At 36.3% G+C, this 17,845-nt stretch overlaps 1 protein-coding gene across 5 annotated transcripts in view; it reads right to left on the bottom strand.

The window, feature by feature from the left end:
* Positions 1-2,780: 2,780 nt before the first annotated feature.
* The window catches only part of HNRNPLL (heterogeneous nuclear ribonucleoprotein L like), a 40,784-nt gene continuing 25,719 nt past the window's right edge, over positions 2,781-17,845 (bottom strand). For 2 of the 5 annotated variants that reach the window (XM_081312567.1, XM_081312568.1), the window contains exons 9-16: positions 15,388-15,605; positions 14,900-15,021; positions 12,812-13,013; positions 10,346-10,403; positions 10,006-10,104; positions 6,700-7,723; positions 6,153-6,297; positions 2,781-5,034 (exon numbers count right to left, since the gene is read on the bottom strand). In XM_081312567.1, coding sequence (XP_081168693.1) covers positions 7,668-7,723; positions 10,006-10,104; positions 10,346-10,403; positions 12,812-13,013; positions 14,900-15,021; positions 15,388-15,605 — 755 coding nt within the window. In that variant the 3' untranslated portion in view covers positions 2,781-5,034; positions 6,153-6,297; positions 6,700-7,667. Of the gene's footprint in view, positions 5,035-6,152; positions 6,298-6,699; positions 7,724-7,793; positions 9,786-10,005; positions 10,105-10,345; positions 10,404-12,811; positions 13,014-14,899; positions 15,022-15,387; positions 15,606-17,845 lie in introns of those variants that run through there. The other 3 variants (XM_081312566.1, XM_081312565.1, XM_081312569.1) reach the window with 3 other exon arrangements.

The raw sequence follows: 17,845 nt of genomic DNA, 5'->3' as shown, positions 1-17,845 counted from the left end.
ATAAAGAAGTAAGTATTGTAATAAATATATCTAAATGTGTCTTGGGACATATAAATGATCTTACAGCAATCAATGTAATTTTGTGGTTGCTTTTCTTCCTCTTTTTATGATACATTTCCTCTTTTTGACATACAGGTTATTTCCCTAAGCATACATCTTTGCCGCTTTCTAAAAAAATTACATGAGAACTAGTCACCGATTTTCCAACTGCTGTATATTCCAACAGCCTCTGCTTTTGGTTAACAGTGTCTAATGAAATGTAGAAAGAATGTGATTAAGACTACATTTTAAACAGGCAGGCCTGCTTGGATAGCTTTTTCACTAATGTGAGAGACAAAAGGCTGCAAATTGCATGATTCATTTCTCAGGCATCAGCATAGCAGGATCTGAAACTACTGCAGCAAAAGGACACATTGAAAGCATGTTTGAGATTGAGAGGTAATAACTGGGATGGCTAGAATTTTAGTCCATTCAATTTTGCAAGATCTGCCAGTACTTTTTTCTTTATTCAAATTTTGAAAAGGAATAACATCCATACAGTATTACACAGGGCAGTATATCTAAATACTGTAAATGAGTGGCTCTTCTATCTAGTTATGCTTGCATATAGAAGCACAAGTAACAGCTATTTGATATATTATTCCTATGCCAATAGAAAAACTGTGTCATTTGATAACAAGTGAGCAAGCTGTCTTCTCAATAGATCAGAGATCTTTCTTTGACAGCTATGGGCAATTGCTAGGATGACATAAACAAGCAGAGAAGACTAAATATAAAATTTAAATGCTGAGATAAATGGGAAGGGAATTCCAAGAATTTTAGTTCAAGCAATTATCCACAGGGGAAAAAAACTTTTATATTTCTTTCATAGCAGAAATGAGGAATTTGCGCTTCCTCTGAGATACTGCTGAGCTATTGAATAAAATTCCAAGCTGGATAAGCTGACATGATTGATGGTGAGGTATGCTAGAACTGTAGTTCTGCAACATCCAAGGGGTGATAAGTGTTGCATTCCTCTTGCATAGCATAAGCTTTTAAATATCGGTTTGTTTGGTGATGTACTGTTTTGAGGCAGAAAAGAAGCTGAATCACATCTTTCCTTGAAAGGATAACTTTCGTATTCTTCTGTGCTCTATTAAGGAGGCAGTAAGGGTTGTTGTCCCCATCACCCACCATTTCGCTAATTTAGCCATAAAGGTTAAACATTTACAGTATTGCCAGCTGAGCACCTCACTACTGTCCAATTATCACAGACTACAGCTGCAGACCTGCATGTTCTTGAGGGAAAGTTCATCAAAATGGGATGGGGTAGAGATTATTATGCAGAGTAAGCAACACAGAGTGAGATTGATCAGTCTATCAGGTTCAAAAGTCCAGAAAGGCAAAATAAGATCTGAAAACTCAACAAGATAAGGAGCCTTGGTGGAGCAGTGGGCTAATGCCTCCTTAAGTAACACCAGCTGCCTGCAATTATTGCAGGTTCGCATCCCACCAGGCTCAAGGTTGACTCAGCCTTCCATCCTTCCGAGGTAGGTAAAATGAGGACCCAGATTGTTGGGGGCAATAAGCTGACTTTGTAATAATGCCGCTTGGGGGGTGGTGAAAGCCCTAATAAGCAGGCATATACATAGAATGAAGGCTATTGCTAAGCACATTTGATTTGTGCTTAGATTGTAAGCCGCCCTGAGTCTTCGGAGAAGGGCGGGATATAAATGGGATTATAAAAAAAAAAAAAGATCAAAACTTGACTAACTGTACGAATTGCCAGCTACATTTTAATTGAAGCTCTTGATTACCTCTATGGGGAATTTAATAATGCCTATAGACACACCTACACCTTAATCTAAAGACACACTGGAAGAGAGCATGTGTTATTATTGCAGGCAGAGAGATAGTTAAGTTTTGAATACCAAGGCAATTAGGATGTAAATCAATTTTCTGCATTCTTCTATCTTTTGGGAGTGGGGGGGGCTATGGCTCAACAGTTAAAGACACCAAGCGTGTCAGTTCAAGACCTAAGCACTGTACGACAGGGTGAGCTCCTGTTACTTGCCCCGTCCACCTAGGAGTTTGAAAGCATGCAAATGCAAGTAGATAAATAGGTATCACTTCAGTGGGAAAGTGTGTTCCTGCACCTCAGTGTACAGTCATGCCAGCCACATGACCACAGAAGTGTCTTCCTCAGCTAAGATATGGAGATGAGCACCGCCCCCTAGAGTCAGCCATGACCGGACAGAGAAAACCTTTACCTTACCTCTAAGGTCAGAAGGAATGAGAGGGAATAAGCTTGGAAGCTTTAGGTCAAGGGTGTCAAACTGCTGGCCCACAGGCCGGATGTGTCACATCAAAACCACACCCACCCCATTGCCGGCAATGGGGAAAAAAGTCACGACACGTCACGTCACATCATTGAGTTTGACACCTGTGCTTTAGGTGAATATTACATGCGTAGCTAAATCTGTATGGTTGGAAGAAAAACTAAAGTTTTTCTTCTTTAAAATATTACAAATAAAGAAAAATTCTGCAAGAATGTCTAGTGTGCCATGCTTTGAATGAATAAAAATTAGAAAACTGCAAGTTTTCCACCAATAGTACAGAATAATGATCGCTTTCGTGTTGCCTCCATCATTTCATATACATCCCTTTGTCTACCAGAATATAAACTAACAGATATCTCCAAACTGTCCCACTTGGGTCACTTTTTACAGGCAGAAAACTAAGTTACACAAACATCAGAGCAAGCTAGAAAAACAATGCCCTCAGCACTGGATTCAAGGATGTATGGTGCAAACAGAATATTTTTATTCAAGTATGTTTGAACAATCTTGGCAGCATGAAGTGGTGAATTTTGTATATTGAAAGGAAAATACTCTTAATTTTCAAAGCAAATAAAAACAGAATAAAATATATCTGATTTCATTATCATCACACAGACTATTTGGGATGGAATTTATTATTCAAGAGATGAGAACCTAACTGCCCAGGGAAGTAGTATGAAGAAAAATAAATACTATTAAGTAGAAATTATACAAGACTAAAACAACATGAGAACTGATTCTTACATGATTTTGGCTTGACAAATGGTTAGTTCCAATACAAACTCATGGCCAAAGAAAACATATATTAACCATTGTTTCATGACTACGATGTCTGGAATATTACTATTATAAAAGAAGAATCTAAGAATGAAAAGCCTGTGTTTTAAAGAGAACTATAAAAAATTCTGTTTTTGGAAACTAAGAATTTATTCACAATTAAAATTCCATAGACCTTTAGTTTTAATGGCTGCCTAGACCAGACATGTCAAAGTCATGATGTCACATGACATTGCACAACGTATCAGAGCTTTTTCAACATTGCCGGCAATGGGGTGGGCGTGGTTTCCCGGTGACGCGTCCAGCCCGCAGGCCGGCAGTTTGACACCCCTGGCCTAGACAGATACAGGTAGTCCTCAACTTACAACCATTTATTTAGTGACTGTTGAAAGTTGTTAAAAAGTGACTTGTTTTTCATACTTATAACCGTTGCAGCATCCTCATGGTCACATGATCAAAATTGAGATATTTGGCAACTGGTATTTATGACGGTTGCATGTCCCGGGGTCATGTGATCACATTTTGCCACCTTCTGACAAGCTAAGTCAATGGGGAAAGCCAGATTCACTTAACAAACGTGTTATTAATTTAGCAACTGCAGTGATTCACTTAACCATTGTCAAGAAAGCTCATAATGGGGCAAAAGTCACTTAACAAATGTCTTGCTTAGCAATATAGGTTTTGGGCTCATTTGTGACTGTAAGTCAACGACTACCTGTACTTTTTTCACTTCACTTTTATCTTGCAGCTGAACAATAAGTAAATGACAACCCAGCTTTTACAATTTGCTTTGACAGGCTAAAAATAACATTATTACAACCACTAGGGCCAAATAAGCTTTGTAAAATGAAGAGTTCCTCCTCAGTCATCCCAAATGTGAAACTCTACTGGTAATAATGGAGACAGCCTTGGAGGCTTGGATGAACATTTCACATTCTGTTGGATTTCTGACCAGAGAGAAGGTAACTGCAGCTAGTTCTCCCAACTCTGCTGCACTATCTCAATGAGAATAGTAAGTTTTATCAAAGTAGTTAAAAAAATCATTGTATAAAGAAATGGAGACCAGGAAAATGGCATATTTGGGATTTATGGACAACTTACAACTATGAAAGTCCAAAATGATAAATTACTGAATGAATTAGAATCATTGAAGAAAATCATTGCTTATTAACATTAAACCAGAATTAGGGTTATTAAAATTTATTTCAAATGGGACTATCTTGTTTTTGCGTGAATTTACATTAAAAACAACAGGGCTTTTTAACAGGCTATGTATAACATACTGTACTGTATTGCACAATATGAGGAGAGAAATACTAGAGTTATACTGTCCAAATAGAAACCATTCCTTATTTTGGAATTCAGGACAAAAATAAGGCTTCTTGCAGAGGATAGAGATTACAATATTTATATAACTGCCCATCTCCTTGTTGCAATTCTGGGTGGCTTACAGAGTTAAAAACCAAAAAAGTAATATAAAGACAAGTGCAAAAAACCCAGAAAAAATGATTTGAAACATTTAAAACTATTAAAGTCATAAAAGAGAGCTACGCTCAGAGACCTAAAACTGAAACAAAAATTAGCTTTTATTTCACCCCAAAACTTTCCCCTATGTAATCTTGTTTATTCATTGGTACAACTGGCAAAAACTAAATTCCATCCTTAACTTTACAGTGTTTTAAAAGAATAATCAAATTCACTTTTATCACATAACTTTTACAAAGTTGTATACAGGCACCCTTCAGATTACTGTTCAGGTTAAGTGTTCATAGAGTGAACATTCACAGTAAGATGACTCCCTGTAATTTATATTGTACAAAATATCTGCAGCCAATAAGTATTTATTTCAAAATGTTCCCTCTGATGGTTACAGGATCTCCTTGGACTAGAGCACCAGCTTTTCCTACACATCTCTTCAAATCCCTCTCTTTGGCATCTGCTGGAATTAAAATTGGGAGACGGTCCTATAAGCATTTGCTTGAGTGACAGCACTAATGCACAGTTATATTATCTGATTCCTGAATCAACCTATTTTAACAATGTAAGACTGGTCTTTAAAAAGTCTGAACTACAAAAATACCAACCAAATTGCAACTAACAATTCAGTTATTAGTTCTTTAGCTGAACTAGTTGTTTACAGCATGAACATTTCTTTCTGCCAAAGAAAGATGGCCCCTGTATAAAAAAAGGTTGCTTAATAGGGAGGCGGGGTTATTGATTTTGTTTGTATATTGGGTTTTTATTTTTGAAGCCGCCCAGAGTGACTGAGAGTGAGCGAGTGGCCCTATAATATTTTTAAATAAATAAATGACCCTAAGTTAAACATACACTGCGTTTATATACTCGGCATTAAGACTGATAATGTACTGGTACAAATCTGTTTGGGAGCCGGTCCACTAATTCCAATGTGTCTTCTGCAGGAAGTGATACTGCATATAATTGTCTAAGGCAAAGTAATTATTTTAAGTTCTGTGCACATTTAGTCAGTACAGGTATGTTGTACATTGAAAATGATTAGTAAGCCGTGCTTCAGACTTTGCATTAATATGAACCCAACTACTTTAAGACTGACTTGGTCAATGGTTTAAAGCAGCAACATGGAAGAGAGGTGGTTGGATGGAAGAGCACACAGCCCTATTACTGATTTGGCCTCATTTCCATGTATACATGTATACAACCGCAGCTTTATTGACCTTTGAAAGCCACAATTAAATTGCATTTTATAATCAAGTGGCAGAAGAATTATATGGATTTTATTCCCTTATCTAACCTAGCTATCACAAGACCACAAAAGGCGTAAATATTTGAAGCAGGATATAACCTGTATTCACCTGCACCCACGTTTGACCCCCCCCAAAAATTGTATGTGTATATGGGTGTGTATGTGTATCACTCTCCCTCTCTCTCTCTCACACACACTCTGAACAGTAAAGCAGTCTACCAAATAAGCCACTTTTTTAAAGGAACTACTGTCGTGGATTTTGGCTGCAAATAGCCTTCAGTTTGCTCTCATCAGTATTATTTGATTCACCTCCACAAAACTATCAGCTTACTTACCAATCTCTGCCTTTAATACCCAAGCTGTGTATGGAATATTGGTCTTATTATTTTTACTATCATTTTGGAAGCACAGAAATTCTCCAAGTAGAGACAGAGGCTATGCTTTGTGCAGGAGCACAAACTTAACGTCTAACAGTAATACCTGAAAGCAGAAAAAGATATAGCAGATATAGGTATTACAGGTAAGCACTACATTTGCCCTAATGCTTTGTATACCAGCTTACTTTTGTCTTCTGTCCTGGACAGGTGGGCCCAGTTCTTAAGAATGAGACTAATAAACAGCTACTTTTCTTTCTTCAACACTCAGAAGCAGTTTAAGGTAGGGGCTCCTGCTTTATTTTGTAGAATGCACGTTTCATACTTATTTTAATTAATCAGTTGAGTCAGAACCACTCATAAAGGGACACATATGACCCCTAATGTTGTTAAACTGCAACAGTCCACTTAATTATGATTACAAATATTTCCTTTCTTTCTCTGAGCACAACTGTCATTTCAAACTACCTTCAACAAATAAAAACGCAGATAAATAATTTGCACAAACTTGCATATGTTGTAGACTTTTGTTCCTTTTCGACCAGGGGATGTCTAAACAGGTTCTCATATGAAGAATGCTTGATATCCCTAAAATAATATACTTCCCTCTTAGGGGCGGTTTTGGAGGGCATGCAGTACAATATCAACAGGGTGTAAATCAGCTGTTTAGCCAAAACAATAATGGAATATTAGATTGGACTGTGGAAGCAAGTTGAAAAGTCCTATTCACCCATTTCCCTAAAATCACCTCTAATCACTACTGTTTTCATTTTATAACAACATGGTTAAAGTGAAGACAACAGAAAACCTATTATTCCGACTTGAGTGTTTATTTTTATTTTGCAATAGTTTCCAGGCCAGGATTAGCAATAAGGACATCATGCTAATATAAATGAAAATAATTCTGAAAAGTCAATTTTTAAAAATAAGTTTCCTTCCATACTGCAAAAAGGTATTATTTTTTTCTTGTGAAATTCCTTTTTAAAAATCATATATTACATTACTAAAAATCAGTATGTGTAGTTTTGCCTTAGAATTGTTGTAACATATACAATTTATAATTACTGATAGTAACCATGAATTTACAACTAATATCCTAAAATAATTATCCTTTTTGCATTTATACCAGAATGAAAAATAACCACTGTAAATGAAATGGTAATGTGATATGGAAAACTGGTTTAAAATCTAGATCCGTATCCAATTGATATGCACACACTACTACCAAGGCAGTCAAACCTGGTAGTTAACAGTTAAATGGGTTAATATGTACTATATTATACACAGATATATCTATTTTTTTTGGAGGAAAAAAAGGAAACATTTGGCATTTAAACACATTCATGTATTACAAAACAAATAAACCAGTTAAACTGAAACAAGGAAACTGGGCAAATATTTTAGAATCAATGAACCACGTATCATCTCAGGTTTGTAAATAAAGGCAAAAGGAGTCCTTAACATGCCGTCTTTTGTCTACAGATGGGAAGAAGTAGAGAAGCAAAGCTTCAAGGTATATGGGTTAGAGCCATCTGTGAAATGCAAAAGGAAACTCAAGAGTTAGAAAAAAAAAAGTTTTACTCTTTAAAACAGCATGCTCGATTAAGATTATATTTTTTAACTAAAGTGATACAAATTGAGATGGGAAATAGCAAACTACTGTGAGCTAATTTTCTAGAAACACAGTTTTATAGAAATATGGCATTTTTTTTTACTCTAGAGAGCAATATATCACATGAATACAACATTCAAAATGCAGTATTTTCTTGCTGGGAAAATACAGTATTTTAGTTTGCAAATAAAACCACCATTGCTATTAGGACAGTTTGCATGGGGTAGATCAGTTTTTTTCTAAGTCTTAGGTTACTAAGTCTTCGAAATAGACAATGTCATAGGTTTTAAACAGTGGGTCACAATTCCTTAGTGGTCTGTGAGAAAACACAAGTGAGAGCAAGCACAGCGGGCAGTCTGATACTTACACAGGCAAACAGAATAATTGGCAGTACTAGTTCCTGCTCTGCCTGGGCAGCCAATGATTAGCTCTTTCAAGAAAATTGGATTGTTTATTTCTAATTAAAAGACTGTATTTTATAAATTGCAAGATTGTAACACTGTTTTGTTTGGTATGTAGATCAAAATGGACTTAGTAAAAATACAATAGTACACCTACTTTCTGCTGAACACTAATCCAATTAATTTTTTGGAGGGGAGAACAGAAATTAATTTGCCATTTATATCACCAAGTTTGAAAATTACTGCACTATATCACAGAACTAGGAGATTATTCTTTCTCAGAAAACCTTACTCCTTTACTATATAGGAGGAAAATTTGTTGTTTGCCTCTGCTTTAAACTTGGATCTATAGTAGTGGCCAAAATTGTGGAAACATTTTGGGAAAAGTGTATTTTTGAGGTTTGATCGCTAATAACACCACTTTTTTTGGAGTAGTACCATAAAATTATATATCAATGGAAAGATAATGTAATCAAGAATGTAATGCAACAAAGTTTGTTCAATAATCTGTACTGTATTCTATGAAAAGTTATAGCCAAATAACCAGAAAAAGGAAGCACAACTTGCTTAGGTTGATATCAGGTAGCTTTCCTTCATCTGATTGTAGCCAATGAACATGAGTGTTTAGAGAGCCAATCAGGTGTCATCTTGTTTTGGCAATGAGCCAATCAGATCGCAGTAGGATTCAGTTATTGATGTCATGTATTGAAGCTGAGAGGAGGACATTTGCCAGTGTGTTATGTGATCGCTATCAAGTTGGTTGGGGTTTGTGTTCTTTCATTTAGTGAGCTTGTAAAATGTAATAAAATTAAAGTAATGGTGCAAAGAGTTGACTGGTTGCCCAGAAAGTGATGTAAAATAGTATTATTAAGTGAACAAGGCTACAGTTATAAAGAAATTAGAAAAAAAATGGTGGAAACTTAACCAAAGTTGGCATTTCTATTGTACACTTTTCCCCAAAGATTTCCACAATTTTGGCCACTACTGTAGGTATAAACATCTTTATCATTGTTGATAATACTATCTTACAGTAAACAGTTACAATTCTATATATATTTATCTAACACAAACACTATGCAAGTATGTGTGTCAATATTTATTTCTAACGAACTTATATAATTATTAAAATAATTCACAACATTATTTTATCATAATTCCTAAAACAAATAGTATCATTATCATAACTGCTAAAGCAAACTTCTCTAGCTACTGGATATTTAACATTCTTTCTTAACTATTTTAAAAGACAGCTTTTCAGGTATGCTGAGGATTTGTAGCACTGTTTTTCAAATATAAACATATAGAGAAAACCTCTGACCATAATGGAACAAAATGACTGCCCTCTCCCAAGAAGGTCCATCTAGCAGGAGCAAAAATGGCCTTCTCTGTGGTGGCTCTGTCCCTCTGTAACATCATCCCTGGGGAGGTAAAGTTGATCAGCACTTCGACACTCTTTTGAAAGGCCCTGAAGACGTGGTTCTGCCAAAAGGCCTGGGGGCCAAAGAGTAATATGGAGCCCATCAAGTGGCAGGTTTGATTCTTGTTGCTTCTTTATTGTTTTTGTACTGGGGTTTTATCTTTCTAAGATGCCGGGAGACACTTAGAATTAGTTGGGTGACCATATAAATTGTCATCAATGAATCAATAACTCAATTAATCAAATAGATTAAAATGCAGTTGGCCCAAAGGCATTATGAATGCTAATTTCTGCAAATTATATTTCCCAGCCCAACATTATCTAATTAATAAAAAAACATCCTCAGCAAACATGATGCGAAGATTATTTCACAGTGATACTTACTAGGCACTCTTATCTGGTAGTGATTGAGTACTGTGAGAGCTTCCACAGCATCTGTCTTACATTCCCATTCCAAGAGACCAGAAAGTGTTTTAGCTGATGCTGGAAAAACAAGAGTTAAAATGTTTTGCTTTGCTTTATTTTTCTCTCTCCGGAATCATTTGCCTAGCTTTTTTAAAGGAGATTTTTTTAAAAATGCAAATAAGTGAAATTGTTTTCTATCACATTAAAGGCATATTTAATCCAACAATACCCAAAAAGCTGCCCATGAGAACCCCATAAGCACACCCAATCATGGCTAATATCCACTGATACTGTTCTCCTTCAAGTAATATTTACTTACGTTTTGGATCAAATACTTTATATTTGATAAAAGATAGGACCTCATGATCATCACACAACTGTAACAAAACAAAACACAAGAAAACAAAAATATGGTTGCTAACCAGCAAGACTCAATGCTAGAGTAATTCACAGATACATCGTTATGAAGTATTTCCATAAATAAGATAACAAATATTGAATGATTACAATGTGGCAGGGTAGAAATCTAATACATGAAAAATAAATAATTTCAGGTAATCCTTGCTTAATAACCACTCAAAGTTACAGAAGCATTGGGTCTGAAACTACTGAAGGACAGTAATGCTTTCTATTTCAATTTCCTGTGCCACCAGCACTTAGGAGTAGCGGGCTGCTGTAGCGGGCAGCCAAAAGGGCAGAGATGAAGGGAGATAGGTGGGGGAGTTCAAGAGGATACAGTCCTTAAACTTCAAGTGGGGATTTATGGCAAAGTAAACATCCCTGAAGGACTGGGGAATAGTACTGCAGTCAGATTGGTAGCTAGAGGGTGGATTCCAGATGACAAAACCATTCCAAAAAAAGGAGAGATCATGGTATCACCCATTTGCAATCCAGACAGCCGCTCCTTGAGAGTAGACAGCAGACACCACAATTTTTGCAGTCAGCTTGCGAGCTGAGTGACTGAAAGTCGAGGGATTTCAATCAAGCTCACAACCCTAATGTAGCCAGTAACACAAAGTTTGCCAAGCTTCATTTCTACAACTATTGAATTGCTTTTCAATTATTAGAAACCTTCATAGAGGCAAATTTTATAGCACTCACCAGGTGAGTTTCCTTCAATCCTTAGCGAAAGAAGTTTTAAATACAAGATTAAGGACTTTAAAAAGATTGTTTTGGAATAAACAGCAAAATGGTGAATAGAATGTTTATTTTGGGAAGTGGTAAATGAATTAAGAGTGCAGATGGATAAGAAATAAGATTTTGACAATAATTATAATAATCCTTCCCATGGGAAAATGTCATTGCTTTTAATTCCCCCAAAAAATCAGACTTTGAAGGTTGAATGCTGGTTAGAACAAAAAGAAACTAAGGCTTATAATTAAAGGAGACTATTTAAATTTGATTACTAATACAGAATGGAGCAAAATACATTAATTGTATATTTTAAAGTATAAAGGCATACTGAATGATATTTGTGAACAATGGACTCAGAAATTAATTTTAAGAATATCTGCCATTACAGATAGACTGTCGTTAAAAGACGTTATGGAAGAACATGTTTTAGCAGACAAAACTGAGACTGATAGGAAAGTGGATTTAAAATTAACAGACTACAAAAAGATATGTAAAAAGATGTTATACTGGATATACAAATGAAGCCAGCTGATGTCTTAATAATTAAAAGGGTTATACAAATTGCAAACTAAAAGAATGACTTGGATAATTTTCCTATTTTGGATTTACAAAAGAGACCTGTTAAAGTTTGAAGGATTTTGTGAGAAAAGACAAAAGAAAAAATGAAAAGAAATCTAGGATATTATTTAAAGGAATTAAAGAGCAAGATTATTATATGGAAAAGGAAGGAATATAAATGAGTTTATCTGACCAAGATTAAAATAGTTATGTTATCTCTGGTAACCCTTAATAGGCTTTTGCTGATCAGAACTGAATGATGAACCTTTAAGCACCTTTAGACATTTGTCTATATATGAGACAGGGAAAGAAGAAATCATTTGTTGTATTTTAACAGAAGGTAATAGGTTATTAAAAGTATTTATACTATTAGTATAATCAAGTGGAAAACATTTCCTTTCTTTGCACTTTTTAATTGTTCCTTCTTTTTCTCTATTTTTCTCTGAATTTAGTTTATATTTGCTTTTACTAATGTAATTGAAATTTTCTTTTAAAAATATTATATAAAAAGAGGGGGCATTCTTTTACTTTACCAAGATTCACGGCTGAGAGGGACTAAGCCGGGAATTACTTGGATCAGGGTGAGCCCTTGCCTAATGACCTCTGGGATTCACTTCACAATGCCAACGGGCACTGCTGGGATTGGTCATTAAGCAGTATGGTCACCTGACATTGCACTTTACAACTGCCTTAATTAGCAATGGAATTCCTAGCCCAATTACTATAATACCCTGAGAATTATCTGTAATGACTGAGCAAAAATGAGGAAGGACAAATGGTTCATCACTACAGATCAGGGCGGTAAGTTTCCCTTCAGCTACATACTGTTGTAGACCTATTTTACATTTATGTTTACACATAAATCAATGAGCAAAAAGTTTATTTTGCCTCACAGCTTGTTTTTTTGAGAAAAATTTATATCAGCTGAGCTTGACTATTTCTATGCTAATTTAAAGCATAATTCAGCAATCACTATGATGATGTGTATAGGCTTCATAGTACCATGGCAATGATTGGTGTTGCTTGTTTATAAATTAATGAAGAATTAGATTTTGTAGCTGGATTATTCTTTAAAACCATGGTCTATTCTTACCTTTACAAAGGTCTCTTCAGTTACACATAGGGGCACATTATAGTAATGCAATACACAAGAAGGTGGCTGGATGATGTTCTTGGATGCTTGGCCAGCACTTGTAAAACGATTGTTCTTGCTCATTGCAAAGTCTTTATAACTGCTTGTCCCATCTTCCAACTCAAATATTTGACTAGGGACAACTGAATGCTGCTTGGATACACTGCAATTAAAATGTAGACTTAAGAAAACTCCCTTCACTTTCAAATAAGAAAATTTTACTTAATTAGCCTGTAAAGTTTAATTATAGTCTTAATATAATTTAATAGATAGATAATTGTTGCAGTAAAACACACTTTTATCAAATTACAGGGGAAGGTCAATGAAATTATGATTATTATTACTCTTTGCTTTGCATGTACACTGACAGCTTCTGCACCAGAGACAAATTCCTTGTGTGTCTAATCACATTTGGCCAAATAAAGTATTTCTATTCCTATTCTAGTCTAATCCAGTTCATTCCATTCCATTCCATTCTTCTACTCTACAATACAATGAATAAAATTAACATTAAAATCAGAATAATTTAAGATTAAAGAGATTTAAAATTATAAAAATAACATTATAAGGTATCAAAAGGTGAAACATTCCAAAATTGGGGTGGTGGTGGTTTGGCCCCACGGTTGTGTGTCCCTTTGTGTGCTCCACACAAGATCACCCCTTTGTGGAAGGTCAAAAGATTTGGGGCTTTCCTCACTTCTGAGGGCAGGATGTTCCACAATGCAGGGGCACCAGCAGAGAAGGCTCTCTTCCTACACTCCGCCACTTGAAATTCTTTGATAGACATGCTCTGCAGCATACTACCCTTCCTGAATGAGTTGAATGGGGTGATGTGATGTGGCGAAGCTGGTTCCATAGGTAGCCTGGCCCTATGTCATGTAAGCTTTATAGGTGGCAAGCAATACCTTGAAACGGACCCCAAAGCAAACTGGCACCCAGTGCTGTTCACAGAGCAAAGATGTTATATGTGCCCTTCTTAAAAGTACACAGTATGGCTTACACTGCCATACTCCAACAGCAGAAGCTTCCAGATACTTTTCAAGGTAGCCCCACATATAGCGCATTGCAATAGTCCAATGGGGAGATGACCAGAGCGTGAGTGATGGAACACAGGTCCTCCCTATTCCGGAAGAGGCATAACTGGCGCACAATGTGGAGTTGGACAAAGGCCCACTTGGCCATGGCAGCCACTACGGGAGCCATGAGCCCAAGAGAACCCCCAAGTTATGCACCGGGTAATCCAATCTAATCCAGGACCTAAGATAATAAACTTCTGGATACAGAGGGGTCAACCCACAGACACTCTGTCTTACCAGGGTTCAGTTGTTCCCTATCCAGGCCCCCACATCCTCCATGCACTGTGACAGGACATCCACTACATTACTTCACCCAGGATGAAGACATATAGCTGCATTTCATCAGTATAGTGATACCTCAACTGGTGATGGATGATATCACCCAGCATTTTCATGGAAGGAGCACTGACCTCTGTGGCATCCCACAAAGGAGGGCAGTGAGCTGGACCTCTCACTCCTTATTAATATCGATTGGGACCAGCTTTGGAGGAAAGAGGTGAATCAGCACAAAACTGCCATCTACCCCCAATTCTTAAGTTCCCCCAGAAGGATACCATGGACAATGGTATTAATTGCCACAGAGGGGTCAAGAAAAACAAGGATGGAGGCAACATCTGCATCACGTTCCCACCAGAGATCATCAATGAGTGCAACCTATGCAGTTTCGATGCCATATCTGAGCCTTAAACCTGACTAAAAAGGATCCAAAAATCCATTCCTCCAGGATCCTCTGGAGTTGCAAATACATAGAATGAAGGCTACTGCTAAGTTTGTAAGCCGCCCTGAGTCTTCGGAGAAGGGCGGGATATAAATGGAATTAAAAATAAAATTAATGAAGAGTCAAATGACATTTTGTAAATGCACAAAAAGGGATTTTCCCCAAACTAAATTAAATTTTCTACATCTGATTGACTTGACACATTTATCTTAAATTGGTATTGATATTAAAATAAAAATTGTGATGCACACCTACCAAACATTTAATCTCTTCCCAAATAATTTGACATTATTGAGATGTGTGACTGCTCTTTCAACAGCATATTCATCACCCATTTCCACTAATGCAGTGCCTGGAATAGTCTTCATAAATTTCACCTGTAATATTTAAAATTATAAATAATTCAATTTAAAAGATAGGACATTTTTCAGTTTCACCTGGAAGATACATAACAATGACTTGTCTTCAAAGAAATGTACTGTCCTTTTAAAAAGTCATACACAAGGCTTTTCCAGCAAATGGCTGCATTTGAACTTTTGGTAGTCAACTGAAGGCTACATTAAAAAACTGGGTGAGTTCAATTAAAACAAAAGCTTCAACTTTAGTGTTAATACAATTATTCCATTATATTATAATAAAATTACAATTCAATGAACAGTATTCAGAGGCCACACTTCTGGCTTTGGTGGGGTAATTGTAATGCATTTCTCCTTTACAATCACATTGCTAGACATTTAGTTTACCTTTTCAATATTTCCATATAAACAGAACAAGTTGAAGACTCTTGAGCAATTCATCTTTTGCTGGTGCAAACCACTGACCATGACAACAGATCCTGAGGGGTTTCCTCCATGCATGTAAGATGAGGAGGCTTGGGGAAGTGGATAAGCAACGAGCTCTGGAGTATCCCGAGATGCCATTCTATACCGACTTGGTAAAGGTAACAGAGGACCATGTGATCCTAAAGAAAAAAAATATACTCCCTAATTAATAAGTTTAGAATATTTAAATATACAATGGATCAATTAAGTATACCATTACAAAATAATCACAGCAACATGTCTTATTTAGTGATGTTTCATTAAATAGTAGTTTTCAATAGTACAGGTAATCCTCAAGTTATGACCACAATTGAGCCCAAAATCTGTTACTTAAAAAAAAGTTATTAAATGAGCTGTGCCCCCTTTTACCTTTTTTGCCAGTTACAACAAATTACTACAGTTAAGTGAATCATGAGGTTGTTAAGCGAATAAAGCTTCCCCATAGACTCTGCTTGTTGGAAGCCATGTGGGAAGGTTACAAATGGTGATCACATGACCCCAGGACAGTGCAACTGTCATAAATACATGCCAGTTGCCAGGTGTCCAAATTTTAATCATGGGAATGCTGCAATAGTTGTAAGTGTGAAAACCGGTCATGTCACTTTTTTCAGTGCTACTGTAACTTCAAAAATTCACTAAACAAATGGCTGTAAGTTGAGGATTACCTGTATACCGGTAGTCCGAGATTTACAACCATTCATTTAGTAATATTTGAAGTTACAATGGTATTGAAAAAAGTGACTTACAGCCAGTCCCTAATGGAATGTGTGGATGATCTTGGGCAGGGGTAGGCAACCTCGGCTCTTTTATGACTCGTGGACCAGCCGGCTCAGGAATTCTGGGAGTTGAAGTCCACGAGTCATAAAAGAGCCGAGGTTGCCTACCCCTGACCTTGGGGAACAAAGGGAAAAGATGCTATCTAGGAAACAATCAGACAAGAGAAGTAAGAGCCAGTACTAGCTTAATTGCCAGAGAAAGAAATTTTCTCTGCCCTAATGATCCACCATTTAAAAGTGGATGATAGGAAGTCTGTATCTTCAGATTTGCAAGATTCTGTTAATGTGGCCTTACAATAAAATAGAACTAGTCCCTCTAGTCATGTTTCCTGTCTGGTTTACCTGGGAAGCTGTCATCACATTTACAACTGTCCCAGGGCCGATCCGGGTGCTTGGCAATCGGCATGCATTTACAACAGTTGCAATATCAGGGAATCACATCATTTGCAACCTTCTCAGCTGACTTCAGACAAGCAAAGTAACTAAAAAGTTACCATGTGGCAAGATGGGCAGCTAATAAATTTTACAAATAAATAAATAAATAAAGTCAATGCAGGAAGCCAAATAACTCACTTAACAATTGAAGTGCTTAACAATGAAAGTACCAGACCATTGTTGGAGTTAAGGACTATTTGTAAAGCAAAACTTGCAGCTTTGATTTTATTCCTAGAACTTTTTAAATACTCAAGAGTGAATACTAAATGAACAGTGTTCCACTAAATTTTAAAAAACTCTTACTTTTAAATAGTATAAAATAAAACTTGTGGCTTTGATACCCAGAATCTTTTTAATATGCAACAATACTACTGAATAATCTTGTTAAGTTCAAGATATGTTTCTGAGTTAGAATTGGCAATATCACTTCTAATGGAATGGCAGAACTTACCTTTTTTGAGAACCAAATCAGAATTTGACACTGGCTATTAATATATTTTAGTTTTCAAGGCTCTGTTACAAAGGACCCATCAATCTATCAAAAAAGAACCCCTTTAGGAGAACATTTTTATTTTTTATTTAAAGTAATGCATTTTCGCCAAATGTTCACAAGGAACAGTTCATCTTGAAAAAATTCTAAGATCACAAATCTCAAGATTCAAACAGGTAATCACTGTATTTTATCTACATTTAACTTTCATAATAGTGTTCCATTGTGATAAAATGTGCAACCAAGAATTGTGATGGCTTTTAGAAAAATGGAAGCTAAAAAAATAAATCACCAATCCTAAAACCCTGGTAACTGACTATACAGGTAGCCCTCAAGTTACAAGTGTAATGGAGCCTGCCCATATCTTTCAAAAATCCTGGAGCACCGGGGAAGTACCTGATGATTGGAAAGGGGCTGATGTGGTTCCCATGTTCAAGAAAGAAAGAAAAAACAGACCCAGGAAACTACAGACCAATCAGCCTAACATGAATACCTGGGAAGATCTTGGAAAAGATAATCAAAAAACAGATCTGTGAACATCTAGAAATGAAGTAAGTTATAACCAGCAGCCAGCACAGGTTTGCCAAAAACAGATCATGCCAAACCAATCTCATTTCATTCTTTGATAAAGTTACTAAATTAGTAGACCAGCAAAACGCTGTGGACGTAGTATACTTAA

This window comes from Vipera berus (genome assembly GCF_964194415.1).
Source record: "Vipera berus genome assembly, chromosome: 1".
In the NCBI taxonomy this organism is placed as follows: domain Eukaryota; kingdom Metazoa; phylum Chordata; class Lepidosauria; order Squamata; family Viperidae; genus Vipera; species Vipera berus.
This window is presented reverse-complemented; position numbering and strand designations above follow the sequence as displayed.